Source organism: Carcharhinus amblyrhynchos, unplaced genomic scaffold (assembly GCF_965287045.1).
Source record: "Carcharhinus amblyrhynchos unplaced genomic scaffold, sCarAmb.v2.hapA scaffold_39, whole genome shotgun sequence".
In the NCBI taxonomy this organism is placed as follows: Eukaryota; Metazoa; Chordata; class Chondrichthyes; order Carcharhiniformes; family Carcharhinidae; genus Carcharhinus; species Carcharhinus amblyrhynchos.
Genome location: NW_027649780.1, coordinates 7,009,358 through 7,035,573, shown reverse-complemented (window position 1 = coordinate 7,035,573; position 26,216 = coordinate 7,009,358). Strand labels below are relative to the sequence as shown.

The 26,216-nt window shown below is 45.2% G+C and overlaps 4 protein-coding genes across 5 annotated transcripts in view; all 4 read left to right on the top strand.

The window, feature by feature from the left end:
• LOC145363581 (uncharacterized) overlaps positions 1 to 12,549 on the top strand; it is a 45,312-nt gene extending 32,763 nt beyond the window's left edge. The window contains 5 exon segments of the mRNA XM_080218764.1: positions 2,803 to 2,816; positions 3,503 to 3,607; positions 6,530 to 6,767; positions 6,852 to 6,989; positions 11,826 to 12,549. Of these exon segments, the coding sequence (XP_080074890.1) occupies positions 2,803 to 2,816; positions 3,503 to 3,607; positions 6,530 to 6,767; positions 6,852 to 6,989; positions 11,826 to 12,549 (1,219 nt within the window).
• Positions 1 to 26,216, top strand: part of LOC145363729 (uncharacterized) — a 356,716-nt gene that overhangs the window by 272,881 nt on the left and 57,619 nt on the right. The window lies entirely within an intron of this gene.
• Positions 15,710 to 18,246, top strand: LOC145363580 (uncharacterized). The gene is made up of 2 exons (XM_080218763.1): positions 15,710 to 15,930; positions 16,980 to 18,246. The coding sequence occupies exons 1-2, from the start codon at positions 15,710 to 15,712 to the stop codon at positions 18,037 to 18,039; spliced, it is 1,281 nt and encodes a 426-aa protein (XP_080074889.1). The 3' UTR covers positions 18,040 to 18,246.
• Positions 21,086 to 23,239, top strand: LOC145335543 (uncharacterized). Its single transcript, XM_080181340.1, has 2 exons — positions 21,086 to 21,386; positions 21,672 to 23,239. Exon 2 carries the CDS (start codon positions 22,343 to 22,345, stop codon positions 22,838 to 22,840), a length of 498 nt encoding a protein of 165 aa, XP_080037466.1. The 5' UTR covers positions 21,086 to 21,386; positions 21,672 to 22,342; the 3' UTR covers positions 22,841 to 23,239.

The window sequence follows — 26,216 nt, the reverse complement described above, 5'->3', positions numbered from 1 at the left end:
AGGACATTAGTGAACCAGACAGGTTTTTCCCAACAATTGACAATGGTTTCAGGGTCATCAGTCATTTCTTAATTCCAGATATTTTTTATTGAATTCAAATTCCACCAGCTACTATGGGGTGGGATTGTTGTCAGTGCAGAATCGATGGGCTGAATGGCCTCCTTCTGTACTGTAGGATTTCTATGATTCTATGGCAGGATTCAAACCCAGGTCCCCAGAACATTAGCTGAGTTTCTGAATTAATAGTCTAGCAATAATACCACAAGGCCATCGTCTCCCCATCAAGATCATGGCTGATCTGATTGTGATCTTAACTCCACTTTTCTTCCTGTCACCCTTGGCTCCCTTTTCAATCAAAAATCTCTGTATTTTGAGTATATTTAATGATGCAGCCTCCATTGCTCTCTGGGGAACAGAATTGCAAAGACCAACAGCCCTCTAAGAACAAAGAACAACACAGCACGGGAAACAGGCCCTTCGGCCCAACGAGCCCACGCCGCCATTTTAACATTGTGAGTGCCCTGTGACCTATGACCTTTCTCTACGCCTATTGAGGGAAGACTAACTTAAGGACAATTTGTTACACCAATCAGCCAAAGAGCATGTTTTTGGGGTGTGGGAGGAAACCGGAGCACCCGGAGAAAACCCACGCAAACACGGGGAGAATGTGCAAACTCCCGCAGACACCGGCCCAAATCCATGTATCTGCACAGCAAACAGTGATAGTCACTGAGCTGTCGTGTTGCCCGTCAGATGGTCCAGTTTAAGCGTACACTAATGACGTGAAGCACTAGGCAACTCTTGAAGCAACATCCAAGAGCAGCCCTCGCACGACCCACCGCGTGTATGCCCCTTGTTGGAGGGAATACATTTCTCCTCATCTTCATCAGAAATGGGGGACCCTTTATTTTGACAATCTGCCGACTAATTCTAGAATCCCCAACGTTGGAAACATCCTCTCTTCATCTATACTAATCACTACCTCACAATCTGATGTCAATATTATGATCACTTCTAAATTCCAGTTAGTACAGGCTCAAACTTTCCTCACAAAACAATGCCAGGTATCAGCCTGCAGATCCTTTTCTGAACTGACAATGACAGAGAGGTGATCAGGAAGGGCAGAGGTGAAACAGAACAACGGATGGACATGGATTCAAATCCACAGTAATGGAGTCACGCCAGCCCCAGAGACGTGGAACCAGAGTACAGACAACAGAGCACAGCACAAAAATTCAAAATTTTAGATAAATGTTCAATAATACTCACCTCTGAAACAATTTCACTGTTTTCTAATTTAAAACCTGCAGCTGGAAAGGTGTCAGAAGCACTGGAATCAGAGAAAAACTGCAATCTTCAAATATTCTAACTCCCTGCAAAAGGAGATTACAAGAGTTATGTGTCAATTGTGGCTTGAAATTAAAAAATACCTTTTTTGGGGGTTTGAGATTGCTGTAAAAATCATCTTCTTCTAAACATCTGTAAAAGGAGATTCCAAAGTCACAGAATCTCTGCAGTGCAGAAGGAGGCCTTTTAGCCCATCGAGTCTGCACCAAATTTCTGATAGAGCACTTTACTCAGGCCCTTTTCCTTGTAACCTGATGTACGTACATTACTAATCCTTTCCTTCCCCCTCATCTTGGGACACAAAGGGACAATTTAGCAAGGTCAATCAACTCACTCTTCGGAGTGTGGGAGGAAACCAGAGGAAACCCACACAGGCAGAGGGAGAATGTGCAAACTCCATAGAGATAATCACCCGAGGCAGGAATTGAACCGGGTCTCTGGCGCTATGAGACAGAAATGCTGACTGCTGTGACACCCCCAAAAGTCATTTGTCAGTCCTGAATATAAATCCATAACATTCTCCCCTCCTGCGTTCTAGATTACTTAAGAACAAAGAACTAAAACAGCCCAGGAAACAGGCCCTTCGGCCCAACGAGCCCACGCCGCCATCCCAACACCACCAGTCCCCTCCTCCACCCGCGACTCTTGTCTAATGTTTTATGGCCATCCACATTGAGGGAAACTAATTTAGGGACAATTTATTCCTGCCAATCAGCCTAATAGCACATCTTTGGGGTGTGGGAGGAAACCAGAGCACCCGGAGAAAACCCACGCAAGCACGGGGAGAATGCGCAAACTCCCACAGACACTGGCCCAAATCCATGTATCTGCACAGCAAACAGTGATAGTCACTGAGCTGTCGTGTGCCCAGCATCTGGTCCAGTTTAAGCACACGCTAACGACATGAAGCACTAGGCTACTCTTGAACATCCAAGAGCAGCCTTGTACGACCCATCGCGTGTATGCCCCTCGTTGGACAACAAGGCGGACTGACTTAAAACCTGTGAATTAAAAGAGAAAAACATTAGTATCATTCCACATCCTTATACATTAAGATGGAATATATTTACATTGGAAGCAATTCAGAAAGGTTCACTCGCTGGTTTCAGGCATGAAGGGGTCTGTTTTATGAGGAAAGGTTAGGCAGGGCTCATTGGATTTTAGATAAATGAGATGTGATTGTTGGAGTGAAATTAAGACTGTGATCTGTGAAAGTTAATGCGTATGTAACTACAGGGACTGGCTGCGCCCAGTACTTATCCTGTGGTTAACAAAGATCATTCTGTTGCTGACTAAATGACGAACTAACCTTTGAGCTACATCCTGTTATTGTATAAAAAATACGGAACAGACAAAAAAAGACCAGACCGCAAGGTCCAGCTGTTCAGCTGAGCTTAAGATAAAACGGAACTGAAACAATAAGTTGTGGGTTTTTGTTAACGGTTGTTTTTCAAGGCACGTGATTGGAGGTCAGTTGTTGCTAGAGAGGCCCAATTGGTTAAATACATGTAACCATCCAAAGCTAATGACAAAATCCCCGGGCATTGTGATGTGGAGCATGTGCAGTGTCATTGCTGGCCTTGGCACTTGTTTGTCCTGGAGAAGCAGAGTCAGTGTTAGGCGGTGGATGGGAGGGTCTGGAAACACTTTGTGGATCTGCAAACCCTTCAGAATCATTGTCAGCTCCCTGGTTTGCAGTTGCGGGGCTTCTCGGTGTGGAGTGGCACGGTAGCACGGTGGTTAGCTACTGCTGCTTCACAGCTCCAGGGTCCTGGGTTCGATTCCTGGCTCAGTCACTGTCTGTGTGGAATTTGCATGTTCTCCTCGTGTCTGCGTGGGTTTCCTCCGGGTGCTCCGGTTTCCTCCCACGGTCTAAAGATGTGTGGGTTAGGTTGATTGGCCATGCTAAGAAATTCCCCCTTAGTGTCCAGGGATGTGTAAGTTAGAAGGATTAGTGGGTATGATATGGGGCTAGGGCCTGGGTGGGATTAGGTTCAGTGCAGACACGATGGGCTGAAGGGCCTCTTTCTGCACTGTAGGGTTCTATGATTCAACCTGCTGACACACCAGAAAGTTCACACTGGGGAGAGGCCATTTACCTGCTTTGTCTGTGGGAAAGGATTTTCTTATTTATCTTGTCTTCTGAAACACCAAGGAGTTCACATTGGGAAGAGGCCGTTCACCTGTAATGTTTGTAGAAAGGGATTTTTTCAGTCATCCCACCTGCTAACACACCAGCGAGTTCACAAACAACTGCAAGGTTTGGATTCTACTCTTATTGATGCCGTTAATCATATCCAGGTCTGAATCATGTTCACTCTGACAGTCTTCATTTGTTGAGGTGTAATATTGTGAATAAATGTGAGATAGACCAGCTTTGTTTTAAACATTATTGTAGATTTTTGTCTTTCCCACCTGAGTGCTTAACATCACCAGGCTGGAGCTCAGAAAGGACAAACAGGGGAGGATCATGTGGCAGGAACAGAACGTAGTCCTTCAGGATCACACTGAGAGGGACAAACAGCACTTTGATCTTCCTCATCTCTCTTCACAACAACAAAGTACCCGTGTAATTTAATCCTGAGATGTATAAGAATCTCAGTTGCTCCTGTCCATGTTTCAGCGCTCCTAGACCAGGAAGAGAAGTTCCTTTACAACTGTGTTTGGAGTCAGGAAGAAGAACAGTGAATGCTGGAAGCATGCTGCTAAATCAGAGATTGGTGTAAAACTGGGATCTGTTCCTGACTGAAAGTGAAACGGCAGGTTTAGATTTCCAGACTGAAAATGCAGAAAAGTTTAAAATATTTTAGCGTGTGTGTGTCAGTGCCAGTTTATTGAACAGAAACCAGCTTCAAATAAATTGGCTGAAGTCTACATTAAAGTAGCAGCTGGAGAAGTTCAAAGGAGCCTGTTAACTGCTGAGACAATTAGACAACAATTTGATTCTCAGATAAAAAAGGAGATACAGCGTGTCCAAGAATTCCCAGTTTTATTGATGTGACTTCCCACACACTGTCCTTTTAAATAAACCTCACTCCTATCAACCTTTAACCATTATAAACAGAATAGAGAGAAGAGCGAGGCTGTGCCTGTCCCTTTAACTGGAAGCGGAACAGCATCAAGCCCCAACTGCCCCTTTAAGAATGAGTGAAGTGTTCAAATTCCTATTGGTAGTTTTCTGGGTCATCTCCTTATTTTGGATTATTCTCAGTGATCCTCAGTTGTGTGAACCTCTGTCATATACTGACTCTTTTAACATTGCTCTCCTCTGTCTGAGACACTCACTTCACTTACCTTCCACCCCATACTCAATTAAACACCCTCCTTTTTCACTCTCTTAACCTCTCTCTCAAATACTGTCTAAGTCACTTACTCTCTATCTTTCTCTCAGGCACCCATTCATTGAACTTTTCTATGTCAGGTAGTGCTGAAACTCACTCGAGGTGTCACTTGGCATTCACTGTGGGAGCTGCTGCGCAGGCGCACTGTCAGGCTGTGACTGGAGCATGCGCGGTGCGGGTGCTGCAGCTCGATGGAAGCGCGAGGAGCTGGTGCGGCTTTGGCGGCGGGTGAAATAAAACACCGAGTGTGGATGGGGAACAGAGCCGGTGGGTGGAGAGATTTCATTACCAGCAGACTCGGGTCGCAGAGTTCGATAAAAATCTAACGGTTCCCCATTTGGACAAAGAGGACCGATAGATTCAGTTGTTCTCTCGGTCCCGGGCCGGGCCCGCCGGCCGCCATCTTTATAAGGGGCAATGTTCCGGCAAGGACGCCGCCATCTTTATAAGGGGCCAGCTTTATAAGGGGCAATGTTCTGGCAAGGACGCTGCCATCTTTGTAAAGAGCACTGTTCCAGCAAGGACGCTGCCATCTTTATAGGGGGCAATACCAGCACAGGAGAGAGCTTTATGCATTTCTATGCTAAAAGCAAAATACTGCAGGTGCTAGAAATGTGAAATAAAAACCAAAAATGGTGGATTGCTATCCTGGACTGACAGTATTGCATTTACTAGATACTGGAAGGAAAGAATTCACAATTCAAACCATTACATCTAGATTCAGTCGATTCATCAAGATCACTGACCTTTGAATGTGCAAAGAAGCTGTCTTGTCTGTGGGAAATGATTTTCGGTATCAATGCGTCTGGTATTTGGGCGGCACGGTAGCACAGTGGTTAGCACTGCTGCTTCACAGCTCCAGGGTCCTGGGTTTGATTCCCGGCTCGGGTCACTGTCTGTGTGGAGTTTGCACATTCTCCTTGTGTTTACGTGGGTTTCCTCCGGGTACTCCGGTTTCCTCCCACAGTCCAAAGATGTGCGGGTTAGGTTGATTGGCCGTGCTAAGAAATTGCCCCTTAGTGTCCAGTGGTGCGTAGGTTAGAGGGATTAGTGGTTGTAACATGTAGGGATATGGGGGTAGGGCCTGGGTGGGATTGTGTTTGGTGCAGACTCAATGGGCTGAAGGGCCTCTTTCTGCACTGTGGGGTTCTATGATTCTATAAAAACGATAATTTCAAAACCAAGACTCCGCTTGACTGGACATCGTGGCAAAGTACTGCAGATGCTGAAATCTGACGAAGAGTCATCCTGACTCGAAACGTTGGCTCTATTCTCTGCCCACAGATGCTGTCAGACTTGCTGAGAGTTTCCAGCATTTTCTGCTTTTGCTGTGACAGGGAATCAATGTGGGTGAGCAGGCACTGAGGTCTTGGGGCTAACTGGACTTGCTGTCATAGAGTCATACAGCATAGAAAGAGGTCCTTCAGCCCATAAGTGAACAAGCAAGGAAAAGATGTTCCACAGAACCAGAATTGTCTATTCAGAATTTCTGTCCTGTACTTATGAGGATTAATTGTATAAATTCCTTTTACAGGCTATGAGAAAGGGAGGAATTCCAAACAAGAACATCAAAGCAAACATGACATCCAACATCTACTCATTTGATTCATCAGTGTTTGAATACTGTGGACTTTTGAATGTACAATGAGAAAGGTTTCTTTGTCCTGTCTAAGGATTTCAAACTGGAAGTTTTGAAACAATTGACTGGAAAAGCACCAAGTGAGAGTGTTCCAGTGAACTGACTGTGGAAAGATCTTTAACCAGTTATACAGCCTGATAAAACATACTGGAAAGAACAACATCATTCACAGCAAGGAGAAACCATACAGGTTTCAATTGATTGTCCAACCTGGAGAATCAGAAGGACACTGGCATCGTGGAGAAACTGTGGAAATATGGGGACTGTGATAAGAGCTTCAATTACCCAATGCTGAAAACACAATACCATTGTCACACTGGGGAGATACCATTCACCTGCTCTGTCTGTGGGAAGCGATTCACTCAGTCATCCCATCTCACTGACCATCAACTTGTACACAGTGATGAGAGACCTTTTAAATGTTCTGATTGTGAGAAGAGGTTTAAAAGCAAGAAGCATCTGGTAGCACATCAGCTTGTTCACACGGGGCAGAGGCCATTCCTCTGCTCTGTGTGTGGGAAGAGATTCAATCGGTCATCCCACCTTCTGACACATCAGCAAGTTCACACTGGGGAGAGACCGTTCCTCTGCTCTGTGTGTGGCAAAGGATTCATTCAATCATCCCAACTTCTGAGACATCAGCGAGTTCACACTGGGGAGAAGCCATTTACCTGCTCTGAGTGTGGAAAGGGATTCAGTCAATTGTCCGACCTTCTGGTACACCAACGAGTTCACACTGGGGAGAGGCCATTCACCTGTTCTGTATGTCGGAACAGCTTTGCTCAGTCATCTACTCTTCAGAGACACCAACGAGTTCATACTGGAGAGAGGCCATTCACCTGCTCTGAGTGTGGGAAGGGATTCATTCAATTATCCGACCTTCTGAGACACCAGCGTGTTCACAAATGATCGTAGGATTTGGATTTGTCATTGCTGCTTTTAGTGACATCCAGGACTGAGCATGTGGCTATGTAACCTGAGGTGTGTAAGAAATGTGTCCCAGCCATGGTCTTCCATAATTCAATGGTCCTAGAGGCAGAACAGAAACTCCTTTACGACTGGGTTTAGAGTCAGGAAGAACAACGGTGAATATTGGAAATGTGACATCAAATCAGAGATTAGTGTTAAATTGGGATCTGTTCCAGACTGAGACTTTGAGAATAAATAGAAATGTGGAATGAACATTTAAAATGTTTGTATGATATTCCTGATCTATCATTGTCAGACAATAACAACACCTAACATTTACTGTGTTGAAGAGACGATATAAATGTGAGAACTAACACTGTCTTCAGACGATGTAATTGATGGGAATATGTTGATGAGAAATAAGAGGCCAAGGCTGGAGCCTCTGGAGACACCAGAGGTAAGTGTGGGAATGAGAAGGCAAGATATTACAAGTGATTCGCTGACTCTGATTGAAGAGAGAATAGTTTTAAAGTTTAAAGTTTACTTATTTATTAGTGTCACAAGTAGGCTTACATTAACACTGAAATGAAGTTACTGTGAAAATCCCCTGGTCGCTACATTCCTGCGCATGTTTGGATATACTGAGGGAGAATTTAGCATGGTCAATGCACCTAACCAGCATATCTTTTGGATTGTGGGAGGAAACCACTAATGCTGAGAATTGAACCTGGGTCCCTAGGGCTTATTGCATCAGTGCTCACCACCATGCCACCCATATAGATCCAGGGGAGACCAGCCCCACCCAGCTGGGGGACAGTGGAGAGGGATGGAGTAGAATGATGTAGGCGACCTTGTCAAAGGCTGCAAATAGGTCAAGGATGAGAAGGGAGAGTTTATCTTTGTCACAGTCACATAGGATGTCAGAGGGGACTTTGACAAGAGCAGAAGGATCTAGATAGGCTGGGCGAATGGGCCAGGAAATGGCAAATGGAATTTAATGTTGGCAAGTGTGAGGTGGTCCACTTTGGTAGGAATAAAGGTAGGAAGGATTATTACTTACGGGGCGAAAAACTGCAGCAGGTGACGGTGCAGAGGGACCTAGGGGTCCTTGTGCATGAGTCGCAAAAACCCAGCTTGCAGGTGCAGCAGGTGGTCAGGAAGGCGAATGGGATGCTGGCCTTCATAGCGAGGGGGATTGAATATAAAAGTAGGGAGGTCTTGCTGCAGCTGTATAGGGCATTGGTGAGGCCACAGCTGGAGTACTGTGTGCATTTTTGGGTGCTGCACCTGCGCAAAGATATTTTGGCTTTGGAGGGAGTGCAGAGGAGGTTTACTAGGCTGATACCGGAGTTGAGCTATGAGGAGAGGCTGAATAAACTAGGCTTGTACTCGTTAGAGTTTAGAAGAATGAGGGGAGATCTCATTGAGACGTATAAGATGATGAATGGGATGGATAGGATAGAGGTGGAGAGACTCTTCCCGCTCAAAAAAGATAGTAGGACTAGGGGGCACAGCCTCAAGATAAAGGGGGGGGCGGTTTAGAACGGAGTTGAGGAGGAACTTCTTCACTCAGAGGGTGGTGAATCTCTGGAATTCTCTGCGTGTTGAAGTGGTGGAGGCTGCCTTGCTAAATATTTTTAAGATGCGGGTTGATGGGTTTTTGATAAGAGAGGGGATTAAGGGTTATGGGGAGAGGGCGGGAAAGTGGAACTGAGCCACGACAGATCAGCCATGATCTTATTGAATGGCGGGGCAGGCTCGAAGGGCTAGATGGCCTACTCCTGCTCCTATTTCTTATGTTCTTATGTTTCAGTAATGTGGCAAGGCAGAAACCTGATGGAAGGATTCAAATATGGAGTTCTGGGAAAGATGGCCTTGGATTTTGGGAGATGACAAAACATTCAGAGTGAATGAAGGGGCGGGGCTGGAGGACCGAGCGAGAGCGACTAGTCCTCCAAGCAATCGGAGTGAATGAAGGGCGGGGTTGAGGGCGAGTTGCATTGTGGTGATCTGGAACATGCGCAGTGCTGATCACTGACGCGGTTGTAGAAATAGTCTGGGAGATAATACCACGTAAATCAGGAATAGGTGATGGAGCTGGAGGGGAGTGAGTGGGCTTGGAGGCTTTATAAAAATCCGGTGTAGACCGGAAGTCCCCAATAAGAAGTTCGGATTCGGTATTTGAACCATTGACAGCTGCTCTTGCTTTTATCCCCGATTCAGGCCCGGGTGAACGACCGCCATCTTGACAGTGTGCGGCCGAGCGCACGCGCAGAGGGAGCTCCAGGCTCAGCCCGGCCCCCTCATTCACTCCGATTGGTTGGCGGACCATCCGCTCCCATCGGTCCTCCAGCCCCGCCCACTCTTCCTATTGGTTTCGAGCTGCCCGGGCATTGTGACTTGGAGCATGCGCAGTGTCATTGCTGTCCTTGGCGCTTGTTTGTCCCGGAGAAGCGGAGTCAGCGTTAGGCGGTGGCTGGGAGGGTCTGGAAACACTTTGTGGATCCGCAAACCCTTCAGAATCATTGTCAGCTCCCTGGTTTGCAGCTGCGGGGCTTCTCCCTCCCTCCCTCCCGGGAACAGACCCAGGTTAACGGCCCCATCCTGGCTCAGCCACTGGAGGATGGTTCACATCAGAGGATGGGGGAGGGGGACAGTAAATAACAGGTTACACTTTGGCCTCAAATCAATGAGGACTCTGATCTCTGGGAAGGAAGGAAACCCTGGGAGGTGGGCAGGGAGGATTCACAAACACCCGCTGGAGGCCCCAACACCCTCAATAAAAAGCTGCAGATCCCGAGTTTGCAGCTTTTTCTCGGGAGGGAGTTGGGCAAGTTTTGTGGAGACAATTCAGTTAGCGGTTCCTAGAGCTCAGAAAGCCTGAACTAGAATCCTGAACCCCACACTGGGTGGTTGTTTTATTAAATACTTTTTATTTGCTAATTATCTGTTGAAGAAAATATTAATTTGTTTTGAAAAATCATTTTATAGCATTTGTGAAAATACCCATTAAAATAGCAATTCTACCAATGTATTTCATAGAATCCCTACAGTGCTGAAGGAGGTTACTTACCTAGGCCCGATTCCCATAACCCCACATGTGTAAGCTGCTAATTCCTCTACTCATCCCAGGACATGAAGGAGCAATTTAGCATGGCCAATGCACCTAACCGGCACATCTTTGGACGAGGGGAGGAAACCAGAGCATCTGGAGAAAACCCACGCAGACATGGGGAGAAGGGGCAGACTCCACACGGACAGTGACCCAAGACTGGCAATCAATCCCAGGTCCCTGGAGCTGTGAGGCAGCAGTGCTGACCATGGTGCCGCCTACATTTCTGATGAGAATTTTAATTTACTGACTTGGGAATTAATTCCTGGGAATAGTCATTCTGAAAATGACAGTTAAAATGTGTTTTAATTTACTCCATAATGCCAGGTTTCAGTTTGCATTTCAAAATTGAATTGAGAATGTCTGGGAGCAAATGGTAAAATGAAGTTTGAGACACTAGCTGCAATTATTTTCTGTGACTGATGATACCTCCTGCACAGGCGCAAAGGTAATTCCCCTACTGTTGTGGCATGAATTAAATGGAGCCTTTCCTAGGAACAGGCCCATATTAATGGTCTCTGTGGTGTTTCATTGGTGAGCAGAGCACATGTGCCTATTGTGGTAACAACAGAGTAAGCGGGGCTGCACATCCTCTGACTTGGAAGGAAAATAATTGACCCCTTGATTGTATTCTCAATCTGCACATGGTCTGGAGAACCAAATCCATCCAGAGTGAGGAGAGAGAGGGAGCTGGGCTCAGAGTGGAAATGGGGCAATGAGTTTGCTTTCAGCTCCGGGACAAGAGAGAGTATGTGAGATGGGGATTACAGCTCAAGGTAAATGAGATGGAGAAATGTTTCATGGAAAATGAAATTGCCTGTTCTGAATTAGTTTTTCAAAACTTTCTTTGCAGGGAACTAGAAGAGGAGGTTTTGCAAACTTCAGGTCAAGGTCTGACAGCCATTCCATTCATCATGACTTAAATATGATTGCTTTTGATGGTGGAGGAAGAAATCATTTTCTGTTTTGGCTGAAGAAGAAAATTTCAAAATTCAATGTGACAGAAAAAGAACTGAGACACACACACACACACACACCCAAGTGAGAACATTCCAGTGAACTGACTGGGGATAGAGCTTTAACCAGTTACACAGTCTGAAAAACATCACACCTTTAACAGTGGGGAGAAACCATACACATGGTTTGTATGTGGATGAAGCTTCAACTAATCATCCAACCTGGAGAGACAGATGGACAGCAGTACCATGGACAAACCGTGGAAATGTGAGGATTGTGGTAAGGGATTCAATTATCCATCCCAGTTGGAAACCCATCGACACAGTCACATTGGGGCTGAGAAAATAGAGAAACCATGGAAATGTGATGATTGTGGTAAAGGATTCAATTATCCATACTTGCTGGAAAACCATAGACACAGTCACACTGGAGAGATGCCATTCATCTGTTCTGTGTGTGGGAAAGGATTCACTACCTCCTCCCATCTGCTGTTACACCAGCGAATTCACACTGAGGAGAGGCCATTCAACTGCTCAACCTGTGGAAAGGGGTTCTCCTGTTCATCCAACCTCAATGCACATGAACGAGTTCACACTGGGAAGAAGTCGTTCACTTGCTCCTTGTGTGGGAAGGGTTTTGCTGGGCCATCTGGTCTTTGGTCACACCAACGAATTCACACAGGAGAGAAGCCATTCACCTGTTCTGTGTGTGGCAAGAGATTCACTCTGTCATCTAACCTGCTGTCACATCAGCGAGTTCACACAGAGGAGAGACCATTCAGCTGCACTTCCTGTGGAAAGAGGTTCAGGTCTTCATCCAATCTCAGTGCACACAAGCGAGTTCACACTGGGGAAAAGCCGTTCACCTGTTCCATGTGTGGGAGGGAATTCACCAATTCATCCGGCCTCCTGTCACATCAGCGAATTCACACTGAGGAGAAGCCATTTATTTGCACATACTGTGGAAAGAGTTTCAGGCAGTTATCAATCCTCACTGCACATCAACGCACTCACACTGGGGAGAGACCATTCACTTGCTCCGTATGTGGGAAGGGATTCACTCAGTCTGGCAGCCTGCATTTGCACAAGCTTGCCCACACTGGGGAGAGGCCATTCACCTGCTCTGTGTGTGGGAAGGGATACACTCGGTCATCCCACTTGCTGACACATCTGCAAGTTCACAGTTGTCAGCAGGAGTTGGATTTTGCAGTTACTGCTGCTGTTAATCACATTCAGGATGGATAGGCAGACAGTACTTGGTTTGCTTTTACCAGGATGTTGCCTGGTATGGTGGGAAGGTCTTATGAGGAAAGGTTGAGGGACTTGAGGTTGTTTTCATTAGAATGAAGAAGGTTGAGAGGTGACCTAATTGAGGCATACAAGATGATCAGAGAGTTAGATAGGGTGGATAGTTAGAGCCTTTTTCCTCAGATGGTGACGGCTAACACGAGGGGACATAGCTTTAAATTAAGGGGTGGTAGTTATAGGACAGATGTCAGAGGTAGGTTCTTTACTCAGAGGGTAGTAAGGGCGAGGAATGCCCTGCCTGCAGCAGTTGTGGACTCGTCAACTTTAAGGGTGTTCAAATGGTCAGTGGATAGGCATATGGATAACATTGGAATAGTTTAGGTTAGAGGGTCATTAGATTGGCTCCACTGGTCGGCGCAACATCGAGGGCCGAAGGGCCTGTACTGCGCTGTAGTGTTCTATGTTCTATGTTTCTGCTGACATTAACAATTGCTACAGCTGGCTGAAGTATAATAGTCTGAGATGTCACTGATTTTCAGGGCTGCTGTGTTTCAATAGAAACTTGTTTATAATAAGTTTATGAACTTTTTCTGCAATCTTAAATTGATGTTTGGTGCAAACTGTACAATTCAGTGTCTGAAAGGTTCCATTGCTTAAGATTTCCAATTAGAAAATGCTCACAATTCTCACTGACTTGCATATTATTCACAGTGACACTTCCCTGATCACGTTTAATTATTAAGGAACATAAAACAATGCGCAGATACTTGTAGCACTGAACTTGAATATTGCTGAAAGGAAAAACCTGTTGCTGAATCTCTTCATCATGCATTCATCCGGCTAAACAGAAGAATGCCAAATTTTAAATGATCACAATTGGTGGACTCTCATTGACTTGAAGTATTACCATGGAGAAATCAATAGAAGACTGTTGGATTCTCAAGCTTCTGGGAAATTCAAAAAAGGTGCAAGGCTTGAAAATTCTCCTTTTGTTTGCAGGGAAAGGATTGTTGCATATGTTAGTTCTCGCAACTATAACTGAGCCTTATTATGAACTCGACTGATCATCTTCAATTGATTATGAGTGTAGCAGTTGACATGCTCAGGATTATTCAGCAGGTGCTGCCCAACTGTAATCAGAGTAAACATTGTATTTTTGGTTTTGTGAGTGTGGGTTGCAGAAGAAAAATCATTATCTATTATGACAAATCAAGGAACATGCTGTTTTATTCTATCACCCACTCACTGGGATGTACAGTCTAGTACCTCGCACTGCACTGGCAAAGATATTCATACCCAGCCTTGCTAATTTGCATGGGAGACTGAATGCCTTTTTGGTGCTGGCAGCTAATTAGTGGAAACTATTACTTGTGTAACCATAACATTGTCGCAGAATGAAACAGATTAGTGTTCTCTCTGTATTGTGCAGCCTTGTGATTGTGCTAAAGGCCATCACTTTCAGATCTGAAAAATGCCTGGGTCAAGGTCAACTTACCCCAGAATGGGAAATTTTCTCTCAAATCTGAAGCAACAAGTTAAGCAAATCATTTCACACTAAAACACATGCTCAAGGTTGCAGTAATTTGTTCAGTTACACACTTGGTGGTCACGTGATTAGTTGTAGCATTCCTGAGCCTCAATGGAGGGATTCCTCACATGAGCCAAGTTTCAGTAGAGTATCTCTGCTCTCCAGTGATGCAGCCGCTGAATCTATTCCTGGAACAAACACATTTGGAATATTGTGATAATGCTGTCTGAATGCATCAGGACAATTTTGTATTCAAGTGTGAGGGACATAATGTTCACTGTTTTACATTTGGTTCGACGGGGGTGGAATATAATGTTCACTGTTTTATATTCAGGTCTGGGTGATGATAATGTTCAGTACTTTATATTCGGGTCTGAAGGGACAATGTTCACTGTTTTGTTTTTGGGTCTGGGGGATAATGCTCACTGTTTCATATTTGGGACTGGGGGAGAATGTTCACTGTTTTATACTCAGATCTGGGGGGAGAATGTTCACTGCTTTATATTTGGGTCTGGGGGACAATGTTCACTGTTTTATATTCAGGTCTGGAAGATAATGTTTACTGTCTGGGGTTTGTTAGCTTGAGTTGATTCTGCCTATGGTACATTCTCAGTTGTTAGAGCTCTCATTAAAAGCCCTAATTTCCAGTCAGTGACTGAGTTGTCTCTGATGGGATGGAGAATCAGAGTGGGGGTAATGTGTTTCATGGACAGCGACGGGTGGGAATGAGTATAAAACAAGCCCGGTAATTGTGAGAACATTAAAACAAAAAATCATAGCACCAAGTTGGAAAACAGAATACTTTGGTTCAATCTTTGATCAATTTTGTTTGATTCAATATTTTGAGTGGCTTGTTGGATTGCTGGTTACTTTCTAACAGCAGTTCAGCACCATCATTAAACTCGGCTTCAGTGACTGCTGCATTTTTCCAGCGCCTTCTGTTTTAATTTCAAGTGGAACCTTAATATCTGCTTAGTACATCGGCCAATTTATCTTTTTAGAGGTGAGTGTGGCTGAGAGGTATGCAACTGGAAAACATTTTCCATTCACCTCTTACATTGCTGCAGTATATTTATAGGTCTCATTCTGCCAGCAGGGCCGTGGGATTAATTGGATAGATCTTAAAGACAGGCCGACTGGGCAGGATGAACCAAATGGTTTCCATCTGTGATGTATCATTCCATGAAACAGAATATTCAGCATCAGGAGAAAGAAAGTGAAAGAAACCAATGTCTGTGGGATTTACCCAACCAGTATGAGCACCTTCAGAGGAGCAGAGAGAGGGAAACCAGTGGGAAAAGTTTTAAAAACCGGGGTATTCCTATAGCAGAGCACTAGTTTAAAACAATTTTAGAAATAGAGAATGCAGCGCATAAATTCCGAGGAATGCATTTTTTAAACTTAATTGATCTTAATTGCACAAGATAATTTTCTATTATTGTCTTTGACAATGACGCCGTTAACTCCCAGGTACCCCTGCGGTTGTGAAAGTGCCCTAGTCATTCCATCGGAGCCCAGTGCGCAAGCGCAGTGCTGTATCTGGAGCGTGCGCAGTGTCACTTTGCTCGGAGCCCTCCGAGTGCGGGAGACGTTTCTTTCAGCGGGTGAGTCGGTGGGGCTGCGGGAGACATGAAGCCGGGAGTCGGGGTGGGGAAGGAGCTATGGCTTCACAAACACCCGCTGTTGGCGGCAAGGCCGGAATCAGACCGTGCAGGTCCCGGGTTTAAGCTGTCAGGCTTTTATCCCGAAAAGAGGCCTCAGTTTTCGACCCCTGTGTTGTTTCGAGGGGAAGGAGAGCGCATGCGCATATGTCAGTGCCAGGTCACAATGGGCGGGGCTCCAGGGGGCGGGTACAGAATCTCTGTCTTCAGAGGGACAATAGGTAGCAGGGCGCATGCCTCGGTGTTGGATCACAATGGGCGGGGCTTCAGGGGCCGGGTTCAGAACCTCTTCAGAGGGCCAATAGGTTGCAGGGCGCGTGTGCAGCTATCGGTGCCGGGTCACAGTGGGCGGGGCTTCAGGGGGCGGGTTCAGAACCTCTGTCTTCAGAGGGAGAATACGTAGCAGGGCGCATGCGCTGCTATCGAAGAACATCAGAATTGGGAACAGGAGTCGGTCATTCGGCCCATCGAGCCTGCTGCATCATTCAATAAGATCATGTCTACTTTGCTACCCCCACCCCGTCCATACCCTTGACTTTCTTGTGGATCAAAACCTAAGCTTTGAAGATATTCAGTGACCTGCCTCCAATCCTCACTGCTGCATTTAACCCTAAGCAATTTCCAGTGTGGAATTGTCAGGGGAGGTGAATCCATGGAGAGATTGGGTTGCTAAATGGACACTAAATATACACAGGGAAGGAGCATTCTTTCACGAACTTGTATTTCCATTGATGCTTTAAATTTATTTTACACATCTTAAAATTTATTTTTCTGATTTGGGTGTCATGAACTAGATCAGCAGTCCATATTCCCCATCCCCAGTTAACTGTGGAGAAGATGGTGTTTGACCTTCTTGAACTGCTGTTTGGTAAGGGGATTACAGGATTTTCAGATCGTGATCTTGAAGGATTAGCAATATCTGTCTAAATCAATAATATTTTTTATTTCTATTGCATTTTTAACACTTCAAACCAGCACTTCACACTAAGGCACATAATGAGATATTAGGACAGGTGATCTGAAGTTGCCTGAAGAGTTTGGTTCTTCACCTCACGAACTCCCTCTCTCTCCCTCAACCACTGACTTGTGTCTTGCCTGAAGGAGACAATCCAACAGCTTTCATGGTCACTGTTTCCTGGTGCCGGCCCCACAGATTACCAGATTTATTCAGTTCAGTTTCACAATCTGCCTTTGTATTTTTGTGGTTTTACTCTTTCACTCCCTTTTTTCAATTTCAGGAAACTGAAACCAAACATCATATCAGCTTTAACAGAGCCACCCAATTTATCGCTATCTGAATATCATCATCGCATTGTGACCATGGAAGAAAAAAGCACCGTTCACAGCAGAGAGGAACTGTACATATGCTCTGGGTGTGGACAAGCTTTCAATTTTACCTCCAACCTGGAGAGACACAAGGACACGTGCAGCATGGTGACATCCTGGAATTGTGAGGACTGTGAGAAGGGATTCAATTATTCTGTTAAACTGGAAACTCAGCAGCACATTCAGACTGGAAATAGGTCATTTATCTGCGCTGAGTGTGGGAAGGGATTTACTCGATCATCCCATCTGCTTAGACACCAGGGTGTTCACACTGGGGAGAGGCCATTCACCTGCTCCATATGTGGGAAAAGATTCAGTCGATCAGGTCACCTCATGGATCACCAACGAGTTCACACTGAGGAGAGACCATTTCAGTGCCCACACTGTGGGAAGTGCTATAAAAGTTCTGGGGAATTGATGCGTCATCAAATTGTTCACACTGACAAGAAACCGTTCATGTGCCCTCACTGTGGGACTCGGTTCAAGCGATCATCTGACCTCACTGAACACCAGCGAATTCACACGGGGGAGAGGCCGTTCGTCTGCATGGAGTGTGGGAAAGGATTCACGAAGTCATCCAGATTACTGAGACACCAGCGAGTTCACACTGATGAAAGGCCATTCAGATGCTCTCACTGTGGGTCTGGGTTCAAGCGATCATCTGACCTCACTGAACACCAGCGAATTCACACTGGGGAGAGACCATTCATTTGCATGGAGTGTGGGCAAGGATTCGTTAAATCATCCAGCTTGCTGACACACCAGCGAGTTTACCATGAGGAGAGACCATTCATCTGCTCAGTGTGTGGGAAGGGATTTACCCAGTCATTCAGCATGCTGAGGCACCAGCGAGTTCACACTAGGGTGAATCTGTTCACCTGGCCTGTGTGGGGGAATGAATTCACTTGTTCATTCCAACAGTCTGTTGACACTGAGGAAATGACCTGTGTTCCATCAACAGATTCACACTGACCAGGTACTTTTCAGGTGCTCTCATTATGGAACAAGTTCAGGAAATCACCTGAACTCACTGTACAACAGGGATTTCACACTGGGAAGAAGGCATTAACCTGCACCCTGTGTGAAAGGATTTGTTGATTGAACTAAGTTGTTCAGATACCTGCAAGTTCATGAGTAAATATAGCAACATCCTGTGCAGAGAGGGATAAGAAAGAAGAAAGACCTCCTTTTTATAGTAACTTGTCAGATGTGGGCCATCCCTAATTATCCTGAAATGGATTGTTAGGCCTGCCTTGGGCCTGGCCAAACGTGCCATCAACAGGGTCAAGCAGCGGGGTGACCACAGGAGTTGTCCAACTCGATTGTCTACACCTCTACATTCACAGCCTAGTATCCTGACAGAGGGAGCATGTGGTGTCTATTGGCACTGTCAAGGTTTTCCGTGCTCATTGGGCGCCGTGGGGCCTGGGGTGCCTTATCAACCCTTTTAATCACATTTTATTTAGACCATAAGACATAAGAGCAGAAGACCACTCAGCCCATCAAGTCTGCTCTGCCATTCAATCATGGCTGATATTTTTCTCATCTCCATTCTCCTGCCTTTTCCCATAACCCCCGATTCCCTTATCAATCAAGAACCTATCTATCTCTGTCTTAAAGATACCCAAAGACCTGGCCTCCACAGTTTCATCACTCTCTGGTTGAAGAAATTCCTCCTCATCTTTATTTTAAAGTACGGTCTCTTTAGTCTGAGGTTGTGCCGTCTGGTTCTAGTTTTTCCGACTAGTGGAAACGTTCTTTCTACGTTCACCCAATCCAGGCCACGCAGTATCCTGTAAATTGCAATAAGATCCTCCCTCATTCTTCTAAACTCCAACGAGTACAAATCCAGAATCTCAAATGTTCCTCATATGACAAGCTCTTCATTCCGGGGATCATTCTTGTGAACCTCCTGCAGACCTTTTCCAAGGCCAGCACATCACTGCTTAGATCTGGGGCCCAAAACACCTCACAATACGCCAAATAGAGTCTGCCAGAGCCTTATACAGCCTCAGAAGTACATCCCTACTCCTGTATTCTAGCCCTCTCGACATGAATACTAACATTGCATTTGCCTTCCTAACTGCCGACTGAACCTGCACGTTAACCTTAAGAGAATCTTGAACAAGGACTTCAAAGTCCCTTTGTACTTCTGATTTTCTAAGCATTTCCCCATTTAGAAATTTGTCTATGCTGCCATTCCTCCTTCCAAAGTGCATATCCTCACATTTTCCCACATTGTATTCCATCTGTCACTTTTTTGCCCACTCTCCTAGTCTGTCCAAGTCCTTCTGCAGCCGCCCTGCTTCCTCCATACTATCTGCGTCTCTACATATCTTTCTGATGTTTTAAGTTTCATTTGTTTTTTTGTTTAAGCCGGTATGCCTTTAAGGGGCTGCCCCTTCATTTTCGCCCCCAATTTATTTAATTAATTATGTTTTTCCTGGCAATAGAGAAAAACACAGTGATTTGTAAATCACATCCAGGACAGAAACATGCTTTGGGGTCTGTTTCTGTGATGTTCGTAGCATTCCTACAGATCAGATTAGTAAACTCCAGCCCAGTTATAGTGATTGATATTCTGGATATAAGTCAAGTAAATAAGGTTTTTGTTAAACACACAAGTGGGCTGAGTGTTTTTATTATCTCTGACACCAGTCAGGGAAAGATTTACATGCCAGTCAGTTCCAATTGAAAGGCTCTCCCTCTCCTCCACTCTGCCAACAAGTGTGAGAACTCATGGAGTTTCTTTGTCACTAAGATTGAGGCAATCCGATCAGCTGCTTCCCTCCCTTCCACAGGCCCAAATTGTCTCTGACGTTTTCTCCCACACAAATCAAAAGCCCTCGATTTCTCTAGTTTCTCTGCAATCTGGGTCTGTGCAAATCAGTGATTACTGCATATTATGGAGGACGTGAGGCTCCTCGAGAGATTGCAGAAGAGATTTACCAGACTAGTTCCAGGGATTAAAGTTACAACGTTAGGCTAGAGAATATGGGGTTGGAGTAAGGTAGATTAAGGGCAGTTTAGAAGAATGAAAGGAAATCTAATTGAGGTATTTAAATTGTTAAAAGGGATTAACAGGTTAGACATGGAGAGGGTGTTTCCCCTTGTTAAACATTTTACAATGAGAGGCCATAGTTTTAGGTTAAGGGGTGGCAGATTTAAATAGAAGTAAGGAGGAATTACTTTGCTCAGAATCGCCAACCTGTGTAATTCTCTACCCCAGAGCGCAGTGGAGACTGAAACAAGTTTATCTAATGGTGCAGCAGGATCGAGGGGCTGAACTGCCCATTCCAGCTCCAAGTTCTGAATGAAGCGTTGCCCTCCACAAAGATGGCGTTAGCGAATGCGTTGGCTGATGTTGCCCCTAATAAATATGGCGTCCGTTAAGAGGCGCCGACTATGAGAAGCTGAAGCCACGTTCATTATAAATGGATCCGCACGTTTGTTTTGGGGGCTTGCTGTTTACAGAACGCATTTAAGAAAACTCCCGACTGATTCTTCATACTCTCCACATGGAAAATCTCACCTGATATTCTGCATTGCCATTACTCATAATGCGCATGCTTCAATTGCAGGCTGGCTCCGCCCCTCATTCACTCCGATTGGTTGGAGGACCAGCCGCTCCCGGTCGGCCCTCCAGCCTCGCCTCTCATTCGCTGCGATTGGTTGGAGGACTAGCCGCCTCCACTTGGTCCTCCAGCCCCGCCTCCACTTGGTCCTCCAGCCCCGCCCCCACTTCCTATTGGTCCCGGAACCGCCGTCAATCAGTCCCCGGGCATTGTGATGTGGAGCATGCGCAGTGTCATTGCTGTCCTTGGCGCTTGTTTGTCCCGGAGAAGCGGAGTCAGCGTTAGGCGGTGGCTGGGAGGGTCTGGAAACACTTTGTGGATCCGCAAACCCTTCAGAATCATGGTCAGCTCCCTGGTTTGCAGCTGCGGGGCTTCTCCCTCCCTCCCTCCCGGGAACAGGCCCAGGTTAACGGCCCCATCCTGGCTCAGCCTCTGGAGGATGGTTCACATCAGAGGATGGGGGAGGGGGACAATAAATAAGAGGTTACACTTTGGCCTCAAATCAATGAGGACTCTGATCTCTGGGAAGGAAGGAAACCCTGGGAGGTGGGCGGGGAGGATTCACAAACACCCGCTGGAGGCCCCAACACCCCCAATAAGACCCAATGTTTTTATTGTCAGTCTGCAGACAGGAGCTGGAGAACTGAACCCAGACGGAAGTCTCACAACACCAGGTTAAAGTCCAACAGGTTTATTGGTAGCAAAAGCCATTAGCTTTCAGAGCGCTCGCTGCTCCTTCCTCAGGTGAGTGGGATTTCAGTTCACAAACATGGCATACAAAGACACAAACTCAATTTACAAAATAATGAACTGAACCCAGACAGAGGAGAGGGAGGGAGAAAACTGGGAGTGGAGGAAAGAAATTGTGGAGATGGTGAGATAGATTTGGATTTCAGTCCAGGGAGGAGGGGATTTACAGATTTAGGGGGCGATGAGAGAGGAAAAAAATGTTCCGGAGAAATGAGAATCGTCTATTCAGAGTTTCTATCCTGGACTGAAAGTGATGACTTTTGTAAACTGTTTTTACAGGGTATTCTGAAGATGGATTTACAGGTGTGAAACTCAAAGCAAACTTCACATCAAGATCTGTTTCAGTGATTTAATTCATTGGAAACTGAATATCGTCAGACTTTGTCTGCAGAAGGAGAAATGTTTGTTCTGTTTGTGGGTGAAGATTTCAAACATCAATGTGACTGAAAAAGCGCCAAGACACACACCTGAGAGTTTCTGTTGTGCTGAATATGGAAAGACCTTCAACCAGGCTGGAAAAACCCACATGATTCTCAGTGAGTCGTGACCCGAACGTTCTGTGCAAACAAGGCATCAACTCATTATCCAACCTGGAGTCACACAAGGACACCCGCTCCACAGAGAAACCATTGAAATGTGGGGACTGTGGGAAGGGATTCAATTACCCATCCGAATTGGATATCCATCGCCGCATTCACACTGGAGAGAGGCCACTTACCTGCTCTGAGTGCGGGAAAGGATTTGCTTACTCATCCAGCCTCTATACACACCGGCGAGTCCACACTGGTGAGAGGCCATTCACCTGCCTTGAATGTGGGAAGGGATGTCATGCTTTATCAAGCCTCCTAATTCACCGACAGGCTCACTCTGATCAGAGACCGTTTCAATGTTCTGATTGTGAGAAAAGTTTTAAAAGCACAAAGGACCTCCTGAGACACGAGCGCATTCACATGGTGGTGAGACCATTCACCTGCTCAGTGTGTGGGAAGGGATTCACTCAGTCAGCCCACCTTCAGACACACCAACTTGTTCACACTGAACAGAGACCGTTTCAGTGTTCTGACTGTGAGAAGAGATTTAAAAGTAAAAATGATTTACAAGTCCTTCAGCGCACTCACACTGGGGAGAAGCCATTCACCTGCTCCGTGTGTGAGAGGAGATTCGGATGTTTATCCCAGCTGCAAACACACCAGCGAGTTCACTCTGATAAGAGACCATTTCAGTGTTCTGACTGTGAGAAGAGCTTTAAAAGTAAACAGGATTTGGTGACACACCAGCGAGTTCACACTGGGGAGAAACCGTTCACCTGCTCGGTGTGTGGGATGGGATTCACCCATTCATCCCACCGTCTGAGACACCAGCGAGTTCACACCGGGGAGAAACCATTCATTTGCTGTGTGTGTGGGAAGGGATTCACTGATTCAGCCCACCTTCTGATACATGAGTGAATTCACACTGGGGAGAAACCCTTCACTTGCTCCACGTGTGGGAAGGGATTCACTCAGCCACCCCAGCTCATTGCACATCAACTGGTCCACACTGATCAGAGACCTTTTAAATGTTCAGAGTGTGAGAAGAGTTTTAAAAGCACTAAGGACCTGCTGAGACACCAGCAAATTCACACTGGAGAGAGATCGTTCACCTGCTCCATGTGTGGGAAAAGGTTCACTCAGTCATCCCACTTGCTGAGACACCAGCAGGTTCACACAGGAGAGAGATCGTTCACCTGCTCCGTATGTGGGAAGAGATTTGCTCGGTCAGCCAATCTGCTGAGACACCAGCGAGTTCACAAGTCACTGCAGGGGTTGGATTCTGCTGTTGCTGCGAACTCCATGCAGGACTGAATCATGTTCATTTATTTATTATCTATCTATCACTAAAGTAACGAATAAATAAATAATCTCATACAGGACTAAATCATTCTTCTATTAAGGAAGCTGGGGGATAGGACACATAGATAATCTCCATGCAATCAGCCAGAGTCAATATGGTTTTGTGCAAGGGAAATCATGTTTAATTAATTTACTGGATTTCTTTGAGGAAGTAACAAGCAATGTGGATAAAGTGGAACCTGTGGATGTGATGCATTTAGATTTCCAGAAGGCATTTGACAAAGTGCCACATCAAAATTTACACAGAAAATAAGAACTTGTAGCATAAAGCATGACATATTAGCATTCCATCCATGTCAATTCTTTATATTAGCATGGATAAAAGTTTGATTAGCTAATAGGAAACAGAGACGAGAGAGAAACATGTCCTTTTTGGATGGCAAGGTGTAGCCTGTGAGATGCCACGGGGATCAGTGCGGGGGCCTCAACTATTGACAAGCTATTTTCATGATGTGGATGACAGGATTAAAATCTGTAGATAACACAAAGGTAGGTGGAAAAGTGAGAAGTAAATGACCATAACAAGCCTGCAAAGCGACATGGAAAGGTTAAGTGAGTGGGCAAAATGTTGGCAGCTGGAACAAGATTTTTGGATAATGTGAACTTGTCCACTTTGACAGATAGGATGGAAAAGCAATAGATTATTTAAACAGAGGGAGATTGCAGATCTTTGAGGTACAGAGGGATCTGGGTGTCCTGGTACTGTAATCAGGAAAAGTTAGTATGCAGATACAGCAAATAATTAGAAAAGTAAATGAATTGTTGTTTATTGCAGGAATGTTTTGCTGCATTTGTTCAGGGTATTGGTGAGACTGCGTCTAGAGTACTGTGTACAGTTTTGGTCTTACTGGGGTTAAGAAAAATGAGAGAGGATCTGATTGAAACATGTAAAATTCTGAGGGGATTTGACAGAGTGGATGTTAATTGTAGAGAGGAGAACTGGAGGCAGTTTAAAAATAAAGGGTCTCCCATTTAATACTGGGATGAGGAGAAACCTTTCTTTGTTACAGTGTGGAATTCTCTTCCACAGAGAGTGGTGGAGGCTGGCTCACTGAATATCCTGAATTTAATAGATTCTTGATTGACAAGAGAGTCAAAGGGTGTGAGGGGTAAGAGGAAAGTGGAGTTGAAGCTCCAATCACATCAGCCAGGATCCTACTGAATAGTGGCACAGGCTCAAGTGGCCTTCTCCTGCTCCAAATTCACATGTTTACATCATGATAATTGGAGTTTGTTTCTGCTGACTTTAATTTCCCGTAAAACTGAGCTGCAGCTTAATCTACAGAATAGAATCAAATAAATCTTGATGATAAACTAATTGATCAGCAGAGTCTAACTGAATGACAGAGCAGACTGAACAACCTACTCCAGTTCCTGTATAGTTTCTCCCCAGGATTCTCCCACTCTCTAACTCTGCTCCAGTGCTGGTTTCTGATGAAGTCCCTTCTCCCCCAGGTCTCCCATCACTTTCCATTCACCAGCTGGTGTCTGAGTCCAAGTTTACCAGGAACAGGACAAGGTTATTTATCCCCCTCGAGCCTGTTCTCTCATTCACTGAGGTCAGGGCTGATCTGTGACCAAACTCCATTTACCCAGATATTGTTTTAATCCTGACTTACCCAGTCTGTTACAACGTGATTTTTAAAATAACTTTCATTTATATCAGACCGTTAATGTAGGAGAGTGTCTCAAGGTGAATCTCAGAAACATCGACTGACAAATCAGACAACTGACCCTGAGTCAAAGAAGGGGATGTTAGGAGGGCTGACTAAAGACTTGGTGCAGTGTAAAGGGTTAATGTTAAATTTATAAATGTTCTACACTGTGATGTAAGGTCAGATGATAAGAGTATGCTGAGAGATGGTTCTATGTGAAGCCTCGTGCTGAGCTTTGTGTTGTACATTGTTAGAAGAATGTACAATAAAAGATTACGTTTACCAACAACCTCCAGTGGCCTCTGTAGATCCTGCCCAATTTCCACTTGATCTAAACCTGTCATAATGGTGTTCACCTCAATCAGATCTCCCCTTAGCCTGTTTCATTCCAAGGAGAATAATCCAGCTTCTCAAACCTGGTTCTGAAGTTAAAATCCCTCAGTGCTGGAGTCATTCTGGTAAATCTCCTCTGCACCTTCTCAAAGACCATCCCGTCCTTCCTAAAGTGTGCTGGCTAGTTATGAACACAATACTCCCATTGTGCTTTAAACAGTGCTTCATAAAGCTTCAGCATAACAACCTCAAAAAGACACAAACTCAATTTACAAAATACAAAAATTATTTTGTAAAGTGAGTTTGTATCTTTATATGCCCTGTTTGGAAACAGAACTCCCACTCACCTGATGAAGGAGCAGCGCTCTGAAAGCTTATGGCTTGTGCTACCAAAGAAACCTGTTGGACTTTAACCTGGTGTTGTGAGACTTCTTACTGTGCTCACTCCAGTCCAACGCCGGCACCTCCACCTCATAATTCAGTGATCTCCCAGGCAGAGGCCGTTTACCTCACTTCGCCACAAGAGGGAGCTCCCTCACTGTGATTGTGTGTTCACTTCAGCAGGTGATGGGTGGACTGAAGGAGTCTTGTGTTACTGTCAATATTTTCATGTTTAATAAATATTCTTGTTAAAAACTAATTGTCCGTCTAGTTCATCTATACTTCTAAAACAAAAGGGTAAAAGTTACGGTCAATTGAGCCTGGGTTTTATTCTGGGACCTTCCTGTCCAAAAGTAACATCAGCTGAGATTGTAACTTAGCAGCAGAAACCCATCTTCTGTTCTATTCCCCCAATTCCCACGGAAGTTTTTAGATTTGGGTGAGTTTGTATAAAATAAATAAAGGTGGAAATTCAAGACACTTAACAAGTGAATAAAGGCAAAAGATTCCAGAGATTCTGAACAAACAAACTTTACACAGTGAGAAAGGGAAAACAATTTACA

What these genes read in the sequence shown, in the direction of transcription:
- LOC145363580 (XM_080218763.1), top strand. Translation starts at nt 15,710, where the DNA reads ATGAAGCCGGGAGTCGGGGTGGGGAAGGAGCTATGGCTTCACAAACAC. An exon ending in GGCGGGGCTCCAGGGGGCGG is followed by an intron (nt 15,931 to 16,979) that starts GTACAGAATCTC and finishes TTTCAATTTCAG; the next exon opens with GAAACTGAAACCAAACATCA.
- LOC145335543 (XM_080181340.1), top strand. Translation starts at nt 22,343, where the DNA reads ATGGTGGTGAGACCATTCACCTGCTCAGTGTGTGGGAAGGGATTCACT.